General features: G+C 35.9%; 2 protein-coding genes across 2 annotated transcripts; one reads left to right on the top strand and one right to left on the bottom strand.

Moving 5' to 3' along the window:
• Positions 1-13153: 13153 nt before the first annotated feature.
• Positions 13154-14158, bottom strand: LOC111450239 (homeobox-leucine zipper protein HOX4-like). Its single transcript, XM_023090259.1, has 2 exons — positions 13926-14158; positions 13154-13859 (listed from the first exon to the last, which is right to left on the bottom strand). Exons 1-2 carry the CDS (start codon positions 14092-14094, stop codon positions 13246-13248), a joined length of 783 nt encoding a protein of 260 aa, XP_022946027.1. The 5' UTR covers positions 14095-14158; the 3' UTR covers positions 13154-13245.
• Positions 14159-18150: 3992 nt separating this feature from the next.
• LOC111450633 (wall-associated receptor kinase 5) lies at positions 18151-19968 on the top strand. Its single transcript, XM_023090857.1, has 2 exons — positions 18151-19164; positions 19703-19968. Exons 1-2 carry the CDS (start codon positions 18291-18293, stop codon positions 19747-19749), a joined length of 921 nt encoding a protein of 306 aa, XP_022946625.1. The 5' UTR covers positions 18151-18290; the 3' UTR covers positions 19750-19968.
• Positions 19969-20228: the final 260 nt, after the last annotated feature.

The raw sequence follows: 20228 nt of genomic DNA, 5'->3' as shown, positions 1-20228 counted from the left end.
TTTTTTTTTTTTTTTTTTTTTTTTTTTTTTTTTTTTTTTTTTTTTTTTTTTTTTGTTTGTTTGTTGTTGTTGGGATGATTTGATTAATTTAAGAGGTCTTGAAAAAAGAAGAATTTACAAATGGGTCGAATTATTTGTTTAACTTGTAAATGATGAACTTCTTTTGCTATCTCGAATAAGATAACAATTGAAAAGGGTTATATCACTAATGAATTCTAGATACGGTTTCGTACAAATTTTGTGAAAAAAGTCGGAGTTCGTTTGGACTAGAAGGTGGTGTTCTCGTGAATGTCAAGAATCTGCAAGATGGTAAGTTTTAGGGTTTTGAGTGATATTTGGATGTGTTTATTTACTTATGTGATTATTCTAAAATTACGGGAAAAATATCTTTGTAAAGACTTATTAAAGTTCTACTAATTTGGTGAAGGAATCGAGTTGATTCAAATTGGGTAGAAAAAGATATAAAAATTAGAAGAAAATAGGATGAACACGAAATCATAAGGAAAATCTAGAAAATCGAGTTGTGAGGAAGATGAAATTGACAAGCGTTAGCGACCGAGTAAGAAGAAATCAGAAGGAAACTCTACTAACGTGGTCCGCGTGTATTCTCCAATCCATTCACGCGTTAGTTTTTGGTGCGATTTGATTCCCGTACGATTATTTTTCGTTTTGACTTCAAAATTGACTTTATTACGGCTTGAATTAGGACCTCTAAGAGAAATTCACAAACTTTGGAGTTCCTAACACATGGAAAATTTAGCTCAAAAAGGCTCGCATCATCCAAGCAAGTACCACATAGACTTTAGGCAAGTAATACTTGTAGGGGATCGTGCTAGCATTCGAGCATTCCTTACCTTAGGTGGTTAGTATTTTTGGATGAGCATTCTTTATCATTACATGCATGTTAAAGACTTCGGAAGGACATTTTTTGATGAGTATGTACTATACGTATGTTATGGTAAAATTACTGTTATGCCCCTCAGTTGAGATTTCCGAGAAGTATGTTATTTTATGTATTTTGTAAAGCTAAAAAGCGAATATGCATGAATTGGATATGAGTTGGGCAATATAGATGAGTATGTTATGCATGATGTAAGATATTACCAAAATAACCCTTTTGATGAGATTTGTGATGAATGTTATTTTATATGCTTTCAATTGTGTTAGAAAGGGTGATTGATGGATGCTATCTCCCTTTGGAACGTGGTGTTTGACTACGTATTCTCCCTATATAGCATGTTTATGTGCACAAAGCTAGGACATTAGAGTTAGGTTGGCTAGACGATGACCTAGGTCAAGACGTTTCCAATGGATTAAGAACCTTAGGATCGCGAGCAAGGGTTAGAGGGTCTAGACCATAGTGCTCCAAAATTAAGGAAGACTTGAGTTAGAACAGAGCAACCTGGAGCTAGAAGAACTCGTTAAGCCACTTAGTCGCCCTAGGAATCTAATAGACCTTCTCAGTTCCCACATATGTCTAAAGTGAAGTTTAAATTATGGGTTACATATTTAGGTGATCGATAGGTATATCTCCCTAGTAAAACATGCAAGAGAGAACTCAGTTAAGATCATGGTGCTCGAACTAGTGCGGTTTACACGTGACCTAGGTCAAAATGATTTCAATTGACCCTAAACCCCAAGATTGTGAGCAACAAGTAGAGGTCTAGACCTGAATGCACCCAAATATTGGATTAACTCCGAGGAGCTAACCCCAAGCGTCCGAAAAACGGTATGAGATTTAAACTACCTAGAAGCCCTTACTAACCTAGTATACCTCCATAACAACTAAGAACGATCAAGGTAGCTCTTCAGGATGGTAGTAGTAAGACAATGTCGTTAGAGTTTTCGGTACCTATCCACTCTAGTACCCGTTCCATCGAGGTTCCAATCTGGTACTCATACTATTGAGGTAGGCATGGGTCAGATAGGGAAAGTGCTTCGAGACGACTAGGTGCCCTAACCATGTAGAAATAACCAACGGTGTCGTGAACAGGGTCTCTATACTGTAAATTCATTCTAGAAGAGGGGGTGTAGGACCACATAAGTTGACCCAGTAGCTGGCTCGCACACGAGGTCCCCATTCCCACTCCATTTGGTCCCCACCCCGTTTAATATAGAATATTTTCAACACATATTAAATATATATTAAATGAAATTTTTTTAAAAATAAATGGAAAATTTTGCGAAGTTGGTCAATGATAGGTGGGAAGGTTGGGGATAAGGAAGGCTTTTCTATCTCCGCTCCGTTTCATGGACATCTCTAGTACCGAACGTAATCAAACATGGATAGGGTAAGTTTATTTGTGGAAGAAAAAAAGTGTGAAGTGGTTAAGTTTTCAGACCTCTCATAGTTCGAGTTGTTTGGACTCGTTCACCCCAATAAATTGCCATTTTTCAACCCAAATAAGCCCAAGCCCACTTTAACCACCAGTCCAGCCCAACATTACACCTACAGCCCAGCCCAATTTCCAAGTCAAATCAGGCCCATTCCAACTTCAACCCAATTCCAGCAACCTTAGCCCAACTCCTACATACGGCTTGGCTCCATTCACTGTGCGGCTCGGCTCCGGTCAATGACTCGGCTATCGGTCAACGTTATAGTAATTATCTACTTGTGTACATGGCATTACATAAGACGTAAGATAATTTATATAGCGGTATGCATGGATATTATAGTAATTTACCTAATTATGTGCATGAAAATTACTTTAGAATATGTGAAGCGAAGTGGCTTTGAGACTAATTATCGGTCTGTATGTGCATGAATTGTCCTACTTTTTCGTGAGTAGGTCGTGTAGCAACTACTCGTCTATGTGTATAAGGGACATTAACCAATTTTGAATAATGGTAGGTTCTTTGATTTCTCACTATCTATTGTGACTATAGACATATCTAACTCCAAATAGGAGGTTTTTTTACTGACTATTTTTATTACTCCGCCTTTCTAAAAATGTTTTCAGATAAAGGCAAGCGAGTACAACGACCGTGTTGGTAGGGAGGATTTGTGGCCATGGATGAAAATCGTAGTGTTTATAAGTTACAAGCACGGCTCGACCTAGGGTTTTAGAAAGTTAAATCGTGTAGGAGAAATTTTGTATGGCTGTAGATTAGACTCAAGTCTCAGTAGCCAGTCATACATTTCAACTACTAATTCTCTTCAAGCTGAGCCGAGGTACCAACCTACGCTGCCCCTCCAACATAGCACTTACCACACAAAATCTGTTATATTCCTACGTGCATTTCTTATTTAATACACATCATTCTTCATTAAGCGTGGAAGTAGTTAGATTATTCTTACGATAACTTGATAAAAAAATAAGTTCATTTTATCTCAACTTGGGCATTTCCACACATCTTAAGAAGAATACTGACACTCGAGGGTTCTTACTCTAGCTCGATTCATCCTCTTTATAGAAGAATCGAGCATTGTAATCCTAACTTGAGTAAGGGCTGAATCAATGAGCTAACACCAGAGGAACTTTCATTCTTGAAGTTAAGATTTGTCTTTCTCTTAAATATTGGTCTCATAATAGGTTAAAAATGAGAATACTAGTTTTCGATGAACACTTGAATTTCTCTTTTAAATTTTCCACATTTCTGTTATGCGAAAATGGCTCAAAATGGGTAGGAAGGTGTTATCAAGTTGGTCACAACCGAGATGAAGAGTGATAGCTCCCTTCTTGATTTCGTCCGACTAAATATACAACGTTGACAACTATTTTGGATGGCGAAAGTGTATATAGAGAGCCATATCCATCATTTAAGGTATGCAACTACCATTTATCAAACCCTAATTACTCTTATCCAAAATTTATTATATGTTGACGATGTTCGGAAAAGTACCACGTCAGTGTGAAATCTTACCTTATAAATTGTTTTCTTGTTGATTGGTCGACGACTATTGACTCGACGAACTTGTTTCACTAGACTTATATACCAACAATCATAGCCATCACATTCTCTCCATTCAAGAGGCAACTCATTTCTCTCTATTTCTATCCTTCCAATTGAGTTAAAGAAAAATAAAGGAACCAACCATTCTTCTACTTTCATGGCATTTTCTCTCCGAGTGCAAACCATTCACAATACCAAATAATTTAATATAAAATTCATTCGTACATTAATCTTCAACCATTCATACTAACATTCTAAATGGCGATTTTTCAAGGACAGCGATGGTGCGATACTTATTCTAATTCAGAGAATAAATCAACCCTATAAAAATCGTACTTTGTAGGCAGTTCTAACATTCGATTGAGTCTCAAATTATGTTTTAAGAGAGAATGATTTAGAAAACGTGGACATAGAAAATAGTCCAAAACAGTTTAAAAGAAAATAACGTGAATGTCAATTGCATTGAAAACATGTGGACAAGAGATATTACAACACTTTGTCGGGCAAGGTTTGATGACTACTTGTCCCACCCTATAATACATTTGGAGGAAAATTTTGTTTGACAAGAGTAGACATGATTTTGCCAAATAGTCATATACACAGGAAATATAATAAAATTTAATACAACATGTCCATAAGCAACATGACTTGGACAAGCATAACTGTAACATACTCTATCACCTAATTGGTTAACGTTTTTGCCAACGTACTATATTTAAATTCAGCAATATGGATCGCGATAAAGTTTAGGTTTTCGGAGCGTTCCCAACTTGTCTTTTGTGTATAGGAGGTTCTTCCATTTGATGAGGAATTTTCAAACTCTCTATACAAATTTTCAAACTTTCCTAACTCTGTCGACTAGGATCACTTCAACTTCCCTTGTGTCTTTGTGACGACCATAAATTTCCACATACTCAAAGTCGCTACTGACGTCTCATGTTCATCTATAATGCGGAAATATAACTCTTACATGAACATCATTTATAATATAAGCTTCAAAAAAACACTTCGAATAACTTCTTTTCTGTAAAACACAATTATGGTTTTATGTGTTTAAATACAAAATACTGAGAAATTTAGATAAAATAAAAGCAATACACAATAATTTAAAACAATAAAATGCATAACAACCTATTCTAACCTAAACCTAGAAATTTAAATATAAATCTACCTTATGCACGTGCCACAATCTCTGCTCGCAATGCCCTCGTTCTTCGTACAAGTGCATCTTGCCTTTACTTGAAAAAATGATGTGGCACACAACTTGAGTATTTCAAATAATACTTAGTAAGTGGCCCTGCTATAGGGAGTCACGCAAATGGAAACACATCCAATCATGATTTAGGGACTTATCTCTAATCATCACAAGGGTGGCCTCCAGTTTCGAAAAAATTGGATGAGTAGTACTTCCCTCCACACGACTCACACGTGCGAGTGTGAATCCCCAGCAGCCGCACACCGCTTGGACTCTTTGATCAAACTAATCTGTAGCGACGTCTGGAGGTTAGCAGAACCCCATAGTGTCAAGCGCCTCATGAACACCCTCATCTATGGAAGTAGCCCTATGCTTATAAACATACAATATGCATGAGGTCTCTCTAAATCCATCATAATATCTCTTCTAACACAACCCTCTAGTCTCATCTCTTTGTTACTCTAGGTAACACATACTCGTGGATATTTATATTAATATCATTTTCATGCTCTTAGGGTTGTGTCCTATGTCAATCTAACGACATGATGCAATATGACATTTATCATCATATAGCATGCTCAATATGGAAGACATCATCATATTAAGTAAACGTCACACAATCATCATACTCATCATATTTCCATAAAGTGCATCAAGCATATCAAGTACGTCATTCATCAAAATATATATATACTACGCATATCATCAAACATCAAAACTCACACATCATCATATCTCATACATCATCATACATTCATACATCATCATATACTAATATACAGCATCATACGATACATCTCATACATCATCATAACTCATACATCATCATATACTAACATAAGGCATCGTACGACACAACTCATACATCATCATATACTAACATAAGGCATCGTACGACACAACTCATACATCATCATAACTCATACAATTTTTAGCCTATCCTATAGTAAGACCACTTACTTGATTAGATTAAACCGGCGTCACTAATTTATCCTTAATGAAAATTCAATTTTGTTCTTTGTAACTTACTTGATTAGATTAGACCGGTATCACTAATTTATCCCTAATGAAAGTTCGATTTTGTCCTTTGTATCCAAGTCAATACATCAATTTCACGTTCAATTCTCTAAATCTTACAATAGTTCATGTGCTAGACTTCAAGCAAGCATTAAAGACTTTGCATGAGTAAAGTCTTGGAATTGTTATATATACATATATACATCTATATATACATATATACACATATATATATACATATATACATATATATATATATATATATACATATATATATATATATATAATTCTATTTTTTATTTTTACTCCCAAATTAAATTGTTACTCTAAACTTACTTCTTTTTTTCTTTTTCTTTTTTTTTTTCTTTTCTTTTGATTTTGTTGACAGTATTTGGTCTTCTATTGGTATACTCCTCTCTTCATATACTTCTAACTCTTTCCTTTTATTTTTTCTTTTTATTTTCCTCTCTTTATCTTTTTTTTTTTTAATTTTTTTTATTTTGTTGAGAGTATTCAGACTAATTTTAATGACGTTTTTGCAAAGCTGATATTTTCCAACTCAGATATAAATAATTACTGATATGATTCATAAAAGAAATCATTCTATGGAACAAGGAAAATGTAAATTTAACTACTAACCTTTTGAAAATGACATCTCTCTCCCATTATCTGCAAAACCATATCTAGATTGCATGCCTAAACTTTTCTCTCCTAAAAATCTTTCCCTTTTCCTTTCGAGAAAATCTTTCTTTTTGTTTCTGTTTTATTTGCAAGAGGGTCTTTTCTATTTGTGTATATAGGAGGGAATTATTGACCCAAGAGAGGTATTTTAAGAAATGGGTGGAGAAATTAAAGGAGAGGTGTTCAGTCATTTTTTTTTTTTAATTTTATTATGATTATTATTGTTTTTTTCTTATGGTTATGATCTTTCAAGTCAATTTTAGATTTAACCATGGAATTATTACTATCATCGTCTAGGTCGGGATGGTACGGTTCTAAGTTACTCACAAGGATTACTAGTTCAATTTTCATCCATATGGGTAATTACTCTGTAAGACGTAAACCCGATCTTATTGAGAACTTTGACTGGGCCTTTGTACTTTTTGACAAGTCTTTGGTCCTTTTCGTTATTACCAAGTCTTCAACAACCTCATTAAATAACTTTAGCATGGTCTTATGTGAACTATCCAACTCTTCGACGCGTTCCTCCATGTGTACAACAGAACTCTCAGAGCTACCTTTGTGTTCTGTGCTACTCAATCGAGTAGCTTTTTCTTATAGGAAGTTTGATATAAACCAAGACATCAATCATGCAATATAAACTTTAAGGAAGATGTGAAGAAATGTTGTTAAAATTATCAAAAGATGTTTCAATTCATGTCACGGTGAGAAAGAATCAAGTTTCATTGTTATAAATTGTGAGTGGATCATAATTGTGAGTTATGTTGTTTATTTAATGTATTTTAAGGCTTATTTACATAATAGTTAATTATAGTCATAAAGTATACATTGTGGCTAATTATGGTCATGAAGTATAGTTATAACTCTTGGAATGCCTCATGAACGCGGAGAGTTTATATTTTGAGGCTATATAAAGTGATGTATGTTATCTTTGTACGATAGACTTGGAAAACCTAGTAAAAGAAGCATTTGGGCTTTCTTTAGCAATGACTAAGTTTCTCTGCAATTCTATGTAGTTTAGATTACATGTAGAATCATTCAAACTTGACATGATCAATCTTGCCTGTGGAGTGATTTGAATATCAAACAAGTATTGTCTTGAGATATTTGATCAACAAAAATCATTCAAGCAGACATGATCGATCTTGCTTGTTGAGTGATTTGAATCTTAACAAGTGTTCTTGCCTTGAGATATTTGATAATAAGGTAATCCAAATCTTTCTCCCCTTGTAGTGATTTCATATCATTTTGTATCCGAGCCCTTGGGCTGATATCATATCATTTGGTTTAGACCTTAAATATCAACTCTTTGATCAAAAACTCATTTGGTTAGGCTTTTTAGCGTCTTATCACCAACTTATTCATCTAGTTCCACTGGTTGGGTTTCTAAGAAATGCATAATGTTGGGCATTTCTTTTAAGAACGTCATGTCTTCTTCCATCAAGGTAAGTCAATTGGCTAGCGATTTAGGTGTCGATTTTGTCGACGACATTATTTTAATCTCGATAGGTCAAGGAGCTAACTAAGCTCTGAAATCACTTGTCACAATCACATTTTCTTGGTAGCGGGACAACGATGTATTACACCTTTTCTAACCCAGCAAACAAGTCAGCCATGTAAAATCATACTTTGCGAACAATTCTGACGTACGATCGAGCCTCGAGTTATGTTTTGAGAGAAAATATTTTATAAAACATGAATGAATAAATTAGTTTCAAATAATTTGAAACTCAACATTTTGAATGTCAATTGCATTAAAACCACGTGGGTAAGAAATATTACAACACTTAGTTGGGGGAGGTTAAACGATTACTTGGTCTCCCTCTATAGTACATTTTGAGGCAAATCATGTCTGGTAAGAGTAGACATGATTTTGTCGAACGGTTGTACACAAAATAATAATAATAATAATAAAAAGTAATACAACGTGAAAGCAGATCAATGATTTGGAATGACATGGCCTAGACAAGGATCGATCCATATTGACTTACGCATAAAAGAAGTCTCTTCTTAAACTACGTTGACCAAATCCATAAATTTTAATCTTTTCAAGTACACGTTCAAGTCGTTAAAGATATAGTCGAAAGTTTTATTAAAAAATTCATAAAATATCCAGTCTACGAGTTTCTATGATCGGTGGTCTTTCCACGAGAACAATCGTCGATATTTCAATTAACTATAGTTATCGATATCGACACAAACATGGACATTGATATTTTCATATAAACATGTGCAGTGATCGAAGATGTTAGGTTCCAATCTAAAGGTAAAAAGGTGGTGTTGACAGGTTATTAGGGTTTTGAAAGCGTGTGTTAAATCAAAGCAGAGTCCGAACTAACAATGGGACATGGTCCGCACGTGGGTGCATGGATCCCACGTCAGTTTCTCAATCTCGTCCTGTCACTGCCCACATGGCCCCCTGTCTCTTATTCTTCAACGCTTGACCCCACTCATCTTATCTCCTTTTCCACTGGGCCCTACTTAGCATCGTTGATTACTGCCACGTTGAAACTCCACGTAGGCCCTGCCGCCACGTGGGCCAGAGGGTTTATGGATCTGCCTTTGCGTGGCATGTACTGACGTGGACTATGTGGAAGTTAGTGGGAGATGAATCTAAATCCTTTTGCTACGAATCAAAACACGAACATGTGGCTCACGGTCATTGGTTTCTTGAAAATGGGTGTTGTTGGCATCTGATAATTTGACACGTGGAATGACTTGTTTGTACTGACGTGGACAATGTGGAGTAAGTGGGAGATGAATCTAAATCCTTGTGAGGTATAGGCTCACGATCATTGGTTTCCTAAAATGGGTGTTGTTAGTATCTCATATCTTGACACGTGGAATCTTATTTCACTGCCACGTGGCTTTTATGTTCCCCATTCGCTTGTACTTATTTTTTTTTTTTTTAATTTTAATTTTAGAAGCTCATGTTTGAATGGCAATTGAAGGTTGTTTTTTCTTTTTCCATTATTTTAGTTTGGATGGTGTTGATATAATTTGATAACTCGATGGCAGCTAATTTGCGATTGTGCGACACTCACTTCTCAGCAATAAGTGAGTTAAGTCTATTCGTTCTCGCGTCGCCTACGGCCAAGCGACGTATGCTCGAGCCTCTGGCCCCAGTTCAAGAATAAAGTTTTAGAAAACGAGGGCAGAGACATTTTGAAAGCAAGATTTGAGAAATTGAAATTTGTGTTATATGGGAATGTAAGCAAAAGGCAACAACAACGGCTTACTGCATATAATTAACGGGTAGGGGGAAGTTGGACCCATCCATACTATCCAACCAAAACTATAAAGGTTGGGTTGGATCAGATTTTTTTTTTTTATATTAATTGATTTTTTCGAGAAACGAAAACTAAACATTTTTTTGGTCGAGCTGAGAAAGGGTTACAACCCAACATATATTATGGATAAGTAGAATTTTATTAAATAAAAAAACAACTCGCACTAAATTCTATTCGGATTGGTTTGGTTACGAACTTAACTAATTTAAAATTTTGAACTGGTATAAGAGATTTTTTCAACCTAACCTAACCCGTGTACATCCCTAATAAAGAGCGATAATTTTTAAGAAGGTAAAATTTTAAATAATAGTTGGGCCGTGTGAGCAAGTACTTGCCTAGTAAGCTTCTCGTATGGCTTGGAAGCCAACAAATTAAGTGTATGGAGCTTGGTTCCAATCGAATGGTTGAATGATAAATAGTCAAAGTAATTCTATTATCAACCAACACAAAATTACTTCAACTCAACTAGAATAACTACTTTGATCTAAGTACTAATTCAGCATCACAATTTGTCCGCTAGGACATTAGGAACATTTCTCATCTCCGAAATGTTTAACGAGACGCTATATGAGGATTTAATATTTCTAAAGGAAGAGGTCGATCAACGCATAAAGATAGCTTGCATTAAGCTTTTTATGTCTATATATCTATTATAAACTAATTATAATCTTAGTTTCCCGAGAACCTATACAGTAGCACACTTGGCTTGCTAGGACAATATCTAACTAGGTCATCCCTATCCGATTATGGTTTAGGGTTAGAATTTAGGGTTTAGGATTGTCTAATAGATAGTGAGACCATTTTAAGTAAAAAGTCAATAGATTCAAAATTTACGAATTTATTGAAGAAAAATTCGACGAATCTAATATCTACATATTCTTATATACGGGGCTTTTGAATTTTTTGGCATGCCCTTTAGCCTCACTAATGTCCATTAAAAAAAAAATGCTTGTTCGCACAAGAACGTATAAGTTTCTTGGGACATATAACTGAGTGTAGAAAGATCGACCTAGAAGATGGTAAGATCAAAGTCACACGAGAATGGAGAGTGTCAACTTTTTTCAAGCAACCGAGATTGTAATTGTCTAAGGACATGGAGACAATATCTTTTAAGAGACAAGTTTGTAGTTACGATCGAAAACAACACTATTGGACACTTTTCAACCAATCGAGATTGTAACTGAAGCAAGCTCGATAGCAATAATGTCTTGCTGCATTTGATTTTCAGTTCGAGCATAAGCTTGATCGAACTAATCAAGCAACCAATGCCTTCCATATTTGGTCCATTTAGAAGCCAATTCGACCGAATGAAATTGTTCAAGTGAGCATTACGTTAAAAAATACCGATTTAGAGTCAAATTTTACTCAAATTTTCTTAATTAATTTGAAAGTATCAATTCAAGTTATAATCACATGAAGAATCTAAAGACCAAATGGATTAAATTATTAGATTATTTATTTATTTATTTATATATAGAGAGAGAAAGAAAAAGACAATTAATTTTAGGAGCGAGAAATTCCACGCGTCCACAGATGATTGCAGGGACAAGATTTTAGTGTAGTGGACACAATCTTGTGGCAAAGAAACAAACGTGACGTTTCTATATAAAAAAAAATATATAATATTATCCAAAATATTATTTTATTTAAATTTTAAATTTAATTTAAAGTTGAAATCTAAGTGTCACCTCAGCTTTCCCTAACAGCTGTAGCCTTTTAAAAGTCGTGGCGTAGCTACCAAACAAAACAAATGGCAATTTTGACTTTTTTTTTTTCTTTTTCTTTTTCATACAAACCCTAAAAATCAATTTATTATTATTATTATTATTTTCATATGAATCGTATTTAGAATTCGAATTTGGTACTTGATAGTCCCGACATTCTCTTGCGTTCGAATTCTTAAGAGATCACGTCAATATAGAATTAGTCTAAGCAAAATAATGATACATTTTTTAACTCTTTTTTAACTTTAATACCATGTTCTCGAGGTTATTGTTCATTCATGTGCCTCTTTTTTATAAAGATGTGGAAATCTCTCTCTAATGGGTGCGTTTTAAAAACTTTGAGAGGAAACCCGAAAGAGAAAGCTCGAAGAAGATAATATCTACTAGCAGTGGGCTTGAACTGTTACAAATAATATCAAAGCTAGACACGGTGGTGTGTCAGCGAGGATTCTAAGTCATAAAGAGGGAAGACACCAAACGGTGTGGATACTAGGCGGTGTGCTAGCAATGACGCTGGTTTTAAAGGAGGGTGAATTTTGAAATCTCACATCAGTTAAAGAAGGGAACGAAACATTTTTTTTTATAAGGGTGTGAAAATCTCTCCTAGTAAACATGTTTTTAAAACTTTAAAAGGGAGCCCACGCGAAAGAAAGCTCTAACAAAACAATATCTACTGACAGTGACCTTGAGTTATTACAACAATTAATAAAAGTAAATAGCATTGGTCGTATTGAGTTATTAAATATAAATTTAGATTTGATACCTAATAGAACCTTAAACTTATTATAATTTTGAATGTTAGGACCACTTGGACAGAAACTTCAAAATTTAGTGTTTAAATTTTTAATTTCACCTCGTTCACAAATTATTTTTTTTCCCTTACTTTTTTAAATGGTATATTCAAATAAATTCCTTCCTTCTCCTTCTGCTGAGACGACCCTTTTGTTTCACGGCACGAAATCTAGCTGGAATAACTCAGAGATTGCCGCCTAAGCGTTGAGAGCGTCTGTTGTCTTTGTAGAGCAAGAGTAGGATCTTGGACCAACCCCCTTGGCATGACCTAGGAAGAAAAATCAGTCTCCTTCCTCAGGACACTGTTTGGCTATAGGGAGGGGTAGCCCCGATTTCTATAGGTCCTTAGTTCGACCTCCTAATAAGAATTGAGGTCCTTGCGCGGGCGTCTCATCCCGTAGAAATGTATTGTATAATGATTGTTTCTACAAAATTCAAAATTTACCAATTGAATTATAAATATATTTATTTATATACATACAAATATTTCACGTTAAGCTATGAAATTTTAATTATTAATGTAGCGTTTATAATGTATATATATATATTAGGCAAAAATATTGACAAAACCCACATAATTTAAGTTTATTAGCTTTAAAATACGTATATTTAAGCATAATTGAAGAACAGAGTAATTCCAGATAAAATTGTGTCAACAAGGCCAGAAACCCAAGGGTTGATCTTGAATCTGGAATCCAATTAAATTACAACAACCATCCGTTAAATCATCATCATAATAACAGCTTTCCAATTTGGGGAAACAAATCGGCAACAAATCCCCACTCAAATTCTCTTCTTCAACCTGCGAGAAACAATCCGACAGCTCTGTTTCAAACCCATGTGAAGAATCCGCCATTGATGAGTTCTGATTCTCCCAACAACAATCAATTCGCTTCCCTTTCTCTCCAATCGCTAATCTCTCTTCCAAATTCCGAATCTCTGTTTCAAGTTCTTCCTTTTCACGAACAAGATCTTCGTAGCTGGATTTGAGATTATCATAGCTGGTTTTGAGTGACAAGTAATCCTTTTCTAGCTGCTTTGTTTTGCAACGAGCTCGTCTGTTTTGGAACCAGATCGCTACTTGTCTTGGTTGAAGACCCAATTCTTTAGCTAATTGGGTTTTTCTCTCTGGTTCCAGCTTGTTTTCCACTTCGAAGCTTTTCTCTAGAAATTGAACTTGATCCACCGACAGTCGCCGTTTTTTTGAAGCTTGCCGCCATATTCCGTCCAGTAATTCGTCTTCGTTGGTTTCTCCGATGAACTCGCCTGAAAAACATTAATGGGTCAGCTCAAAATTTGCCGGAAAACCCATGAATTATTCAAGATTCTTACCGGGAATTATGAGGGAATCAAGCACGTCGGAGGAAGGTGGCGCGTAAACTGCTCCGTCCGCCATAGCTGTGGCAGAGAGAAACAGAGAGAAACAGAGAGTTACGTGAAGTATGAGAAGTTCGAAGAGAGAGAAAAAAAAACAGAGGAGAGAGAGAGATTGTTCTTTCATGGGGTGAGAGCTTGCGGCAATATAAGGCTCCTGCTGGGACAAGGCATCCTTTTTTTTCCACCACTAGAGAACACACACCTTGCTAAATTATACAAATTCGAACCTCTAACCTCTTTAATCAATAATATACCTTTTTTTTTTTTTTTTTTTTAACCATATTCGATCAATTTTGTATAGATAAAAATTATAATACGTTTGCACGTTTGAAAGGAGAAGTATTTTATTTTTATTTTTATTTTTTTAAAATGTACCATTTAAAAAATGATTTAAAGTAGTCGGTAAAACAAAACAAGTGTTCTATTCAATGATATTGATAGAAGCTGACTAGCGGGATCCATTCAAACATTGATGTGACTTTTTTTTGGATTCAATTATAAAAAATATCATATAATTTGTTTTTATCTTTAAATTTTAAATTAATTCATCTCGAGGATAATTTATTACAGGTATGTCCTTAAGTTTCTAACTATGGGTAATTTTCAAATTCATGTACTTATCATTTCAATAATTTATCTTTTAACGTTTAATCATTGAAAATGTTTTAAAGACCATTTCAAAAACAGTAAAATTAATAAAATAATCAGAATAAGACGGAGAAACGCACTGTAATTGAAATAGATTATGCACCGAAAAAGTTAGAAGGAGACGTGACGAGAGAAAACTTTATAAGAAATAAATTAACGAAAGAAAATTGTGAAATGAGTGAGGCAGAGAAGTACACGTTGGCTGATTAAGAGAAAGATTATGAATTTACAAATATAGAACATTATATTTACGACTCATATAAAATCTCACTATGACTCGACATATATTGAAATTTTTTTACTTACGTTATGATTAGGTCGGGTTACCTAATTTCAACACGTTTAATTTTAAAATTTTATTAAAATTATTTTTGTTAAGTTTAATTTTTTTTTTTGTGCTTATTTGTGGAAATTATTTTTAATTTGATTTAGGTGGTGAAAAGTCAAAGATTTGATGAAATTTAGCTTGAGCTAACATTTTCATAGGGTTAAATTTGGAATTAAAAAAAAAAAAAGAAAAAAAAATTAGAGCGTTGTACAAATAAAATAATATGTGTATATATTGAAAATGGGCCGAGGCCCATGTGAGATTTTGGGCCCAACAAATGTCAGCCTACTTCAAAATCAACTCACTTATGGATCCCATCGATCCCCGAGTGCGGTTAATCTACTTATTCCAGTGAATAAAGAAACTCTTCGAGTGGGGTCCAACGATCAAACGAGGGCAGAGTTGGTTAGCTACCGGAGAAGGAAGGGCCAAACTGGGAATCATTACATTCGGAAGAGAGGACTGATTTGAGTTCAACGGGTAGTCGTTCCTCCAACAAGAAAATATATAAATATGGAAAGTTCTATGCTATTTGGATCGGAAAATTTAGGGAGGAAATCGATTTTTCAGGCCCCTCTCGGGCCTCTAATATTTTCGATAGTTAAATTTGAAAATCGATATAAAGATCGGTGTTGAGCGTGGTGGCATTCCTAATCTAGGAACAAAGAAGGGAATGCTATAGAATTGGTGTAAATGTGTGTTATAAAGTCAAAGGTTGGTGGGTCAAAAAAGTAAGAACTTTTAATGAAGAGTTTGATTTTTGGTAGGAGAGGTTTGGAATGGTACAAGTAACTGCTTTTGGGTGAGCCAATTCACATAGGATTTTGATTCTTCATGAGCAGTTTAATTTGACTACTTCATTCAATGCATGTCATTGGAAGCCCTTCATTCATTTCCACCTTGGTTTAGTGCATTATGTTTCCAGTTCGGTATGAGTCGAGTTTTAGTTTATTTCGGTTTTCAATCTAATTTCAATGCTAATCCTGTTTTGATTTGATTTATTCAAGGTACTGAGAGACCATAATTTGATAAACGGAAACACATTTGATCAGGTAAGGAACGAACCTAGGCTTTCTTAAAAAAAATACTTGTAGGGATCGGTTAGAACTTGAGCAGAATTGGATGCTAATATGTTTTAGGATCAAATATGCTAAGAAATTTATGAAATGGAATTTTGAGAATGCCCACGTATGAACGTTGGGTAATCGCTATGTGACCTAGAGATATTGTGCAAGATATTGGAGCATTAGCCTTATGAATCACTATCCTTTGGTCCATGATCCACGTTACGGTTCGCTTGAGAATATATGGCTGGCTTAATACTAGGTAGGGATGGTTAAGACACAACCTTTGATTATGAACTTACCTCAATTAGTGAAGGTTATATAGGATAGTGGATTTTAACATCACCCACTTAATGGCACATATTCTTATGTGTACAGTTTTGCTAAATCCATTCCAATACATGAAGAAACGAATGAAAATAGAACCAACAATCATTATGATTTGCTTATTCCGAAAAATATCTTATTTAACAGCCAAGTCAAAGGTTAAGGTATCAGCATCTGAAAAAGGGGGTGTTGATCCTAGTTGAAAACTATGCCAGCACACTCCTTGATGTTAAGTGCACACTTGAAGGGGATTGAGTAGACATGGTGGATCCTAATAGTCCGGCACTCTGTGGAGTTGGTACCTGAGAGTGAAGATGGACATAAGCTTTAGTTAGAAAAACCTTGTTAGCTTGAAAACAAATAAATGGGTAGAGAAGCTCACCTCAGGAATAGTCCTATGTTCGTAGGTACCACTGGGAGAGGCGGTGGAATCTTTACAATCTCAGGCAGGGACAGACGAAGGAGAGCCACTTGAACTCCCTCTCCAGCCCGGGCTTGCAGTTCACTTGTTGAAGTGGTTTCAATGACAATTGGAGGTCTAGCTTGTTCTCCGTTCTTGTTTGGTTCAGCTCTTTTCCTTGGTTGTCTTTCTCCCTTGCCTAAGGCTGTTGTGCTTGTAGCTCAATCAGTTAATATTTCAATTCCTCAAAACAATAACAATAAAACAAGAAAAAGAGAGGTGTCTTTCCGAAGACTATTTGTTTATACAAAGATAGGCTGATTCAAGCGCATACGCCATTGATACCAGACTCAACAAAGACTGAGGATGGGATTCTCTTAGACGGAAGTGGCCAAGAATCATCACCCAAAACCGAAGAAAGAAAGACAAACAATATTTCCTCCTCAACTATTCATAGCCTGAAATGACATAGAATAGTGAGCTTGTTGGGTTTCATGGAAGTGTATTTCCTCCTCAACTATTCATGGCCTAAAATGACATAGAATAGTGAGCTTGTTGGGTTCCATTGAAGGAACTTCCAATTGGCACTCAATAGTAGACACGTAAAGAATCTATTAGCGAGGTCATGAGGTTGCTAATAGGATGGCTTGATTCGTACCTGTTAGATCCACTCTAGAGCTTGACATTTGATGGGGGCACTCAGTTCTTCTATGCAGATCACGTATGGACTTATTATGCGGACCAAAGTGATGGATATTCAATTGGCTAAATGCACTTAAAACCTCAAGTAACCCTGATGGGTGTGTTAGATGAACAGACTCTCCATAATAGTATGATATTGTCCACTTTGAGCATAAGCTCTCATAGCTTTGCTTTGGGCTTCCCCAAAAGGCCTCATACCAATGGAGAGAGCATTCCTCAATTATAAACCCATGATCATTCCCTAAATTATTCGATGTGAGACTTTCATCATCCAATAGGGTGCAGTATGCCTTAGAATAGGAATGACGAGGGCTGAAATGAATGAGTCTGATGGGGCTAAATGACTCATATCCATAGAATGAGAAGGACAAGTTACATACTAGCTTGATAGGATTTGATAATAAGACCATCGAATCGACTATTTCTAGGACCACAACATTGACACATAGCACTAAGAACATTGAATAGGAGATTAGATCCAACAAAAGCCTACAAGTAAGTTTCTTTACCGAGTACTTCTTACACTCATGGTGCTGTTTTCTGTCTCGCAAATAATGAAGTATTCAGCGATCAACGGAATCACACGTAATAATGTACATAAATGAAGATCATGACTAAAATCAAGGCATCCAAGAGTGGAAGAAGAGAGCATTGGAACAGGAAAAAGCAAACCAAAAGTTCCAAAACTTATCTCCAACTAAACAAGAACACTTCCCTTCCATGAGCCACCATGGTTCAAAAAGAAAAGAAATAAAAAAGCGAACCCTAGCTGACCCCTACCAATACTAAAGCCACCTCAAAATATATACACTACACCACAATCCCACAAGACTCAAACATTTCCACAAACAATGGAGCAAACCCTCTTCCCTTCTCCTCATGCATTGCTAATTCTCACAATATTCTTCTTCTTCCTTTCGCCCTCCATCGCCGACCAAGCTTGCCAAAAGAGCTGCGGCGACATCCCGCTGCGTTACCCTTTCGGCAGCGGCACCGGCTGCGGCGACCCACGCTTCCACCCTCACATCACTTGCAACGACCATCAACAGCTAACCTTCACAACTCATACCGGCTGCTACCCCATCTCCTACATAGACTATGCCAACCAAGTCCTCTACATAACCGACCCCACCATGTCTACTTGCAGCTGCAACCAGCCTAGCAAGGGCTTCGGCCTTGACTGGGACGCCCCGTTCACGTTCCACGGCGATACCATCTTCGCCCTACTCGACTGCTCAAGCGCCTCTCCTGTTTACTCCCCGAATGGAATGTTCAACGACCGAAACAACTCGTCTCGGGTCGCTCTTTGCGATAACCGTGGATTACCCATTTGTGGATTCTTGTATGGGTGCAAGCCAATTGTTAGCCTCAATATTCCAATCTCTGGATGCTGTGTTTACACGCCTGTGAATTTTGGGCCATCTTTTGAAATGGACTTGGAGAAGCTTAAATGCGGTTCTTATTCTGGGTTTTATAGCTTTAATGGTAGAGAGTCGGATGCTGATAGCTGGAAATATGGAATTGCTATCAAATATAAGTTTGCAATTGATAATGTTTATCCAAGTTGGTGTTCAAGTTGTGAACAAAGTGGTGGGGTTTGTGGGTACTCAGGCCCTCTTGATTCTTTTATATGTAATTGTCCTCCTGGATTCAACACCACCACCAATTGTTTCTTTGGTGACTCCTTCAATGGCGCTTCAAAGTTTCTTCCAAACCAAAAATCATGTAAGTTCAATTACACCTCCCTTTTAACTTATCATCTGATGAGGAGAGCGTTAGCTAATTTAGGGAATAATCATGGGTTTGTAAGTAATGAATACATGTTCATTGGTCTGAGGCTTTTTGGGAAGCCTAAAGCAAAGCCACGAGAGCTTATGCTCAAAGTGGACAATATCATACCATTATGGAGGTTTATGGTTTCTAACATGGTATTAGAGTCATGCCCTTAACTTAGCGATGTCAATAAAATCCTCAAATGTTGAACAAAGAAGTTGTGAGTCTCAAAAGTGTAGTCAAAAGTGACTCAATGGTGTACTTTGTTTGAGAACTCTAGAGAAGGAGTCGAGCCTCATTAAGGGGAGACTATTCGAGGGCTCCATAGGCCTCCAAGAAGGTTCTGGGAGGATTGTTAGGAGAGAGTCCCACGTGGGCTAATTTAGGAAATGATCATGGGTTTATAGGATCTACTTATACCCAGTGAACAATATCATACTATTGTGTAGAGTCGTTATTCCTAACATATCCTTATTTCATCCTTGTACAGGGATTTGGCTAGCGGTCGGTTTGATCTTCAAGGATCTAAAATTTTAGAGCTCGAGAAGAAGTTGATGGGAAAAATAAAAGTATTAGTTAATTATGTATTGAAGAAGTTGTTTGTGTTTCCAAATAAGATCAAATTTGGTGTCCAAAGCTGTTAATTGAAGTAGAATTTTCAGCTTTATTATTTTATTAATGAATGGAACATAAAAAAGAGAAGGTAATGGAATCAGGTTCCCCTTTTTGTTGAGGATAATGATTCTATATCATCCACTACGCTGTGAATTGCTTCATTTTCTCATGCTTTATTGAGCATATTCCTCAAAGTAACGACATAAAGACTTCCATAAAGTTTTATTCTTCGCAACCTTTGCATTATTTGAAGCACTTTTGATAACAGGAGCCAACTTTGGTTTGGTAGATAATCATCCGGGTTTATATATATATATTAAGATACGTTTGATAAGAAAATGTATTGAATTTGGGAAAATGACTCGATGCAACATTAGTCGTCGTTGTCATATTGCGACGTA

Source organism: Cucurbita moschata, unplaced genomic scaffold (genome assembly GCF_002738365.1).
Source record: "Cucurbita moschata cultivar Rifu unplaced genomic scaffold, Cmos_1.0 Cmo_Scf00012, whole genome shotgun sequence".
Lineage (NCBI taxonomy): Eukaryota > Viridiplantae > Streptophyta > Magnoliopsida > Cucurbitales > Cucurbitaceae > Cucurbita > Cucurbita moschata.
Note: the sequence above shows the minus strand (reverse complement) of the source record. Positions and strands in the feature narration are given on the sequence as shown.

Excerpts from the sequence above, each read along its gene's own strand:
- LOC111450239 (XM_023090259.1), bottom strand. The coding sequence starts at position 14,094 with ATGAAAGAACAATCTCTCTCTCTCCTCTGTTTTTTTTTCTCTCTCTTC. Across the intron at positions 13,860-13,925 it reads TGATTCCCTCATAATTCCCG|GCGAGTTCATCGGAGAAACC; the intron begins GTAAGAATCTTG and ends AATGTTTTTCAG.
- LOC111450633 (XM_023090857.1), top strand. The coding sequence starts at position 18,291 with ATGGAGCAAACCCTCTTCCCTTCTCCTCATGCATTGCTAATTCTCACA. Across the intron at positions 19,165-19,702 it reads TCTTCCAAACCAAAAATCAT|GGATTTGGCTAGCGGTCGGT; the intron begins GTAAGTTCAATT and ends ATCCTTGTACAG.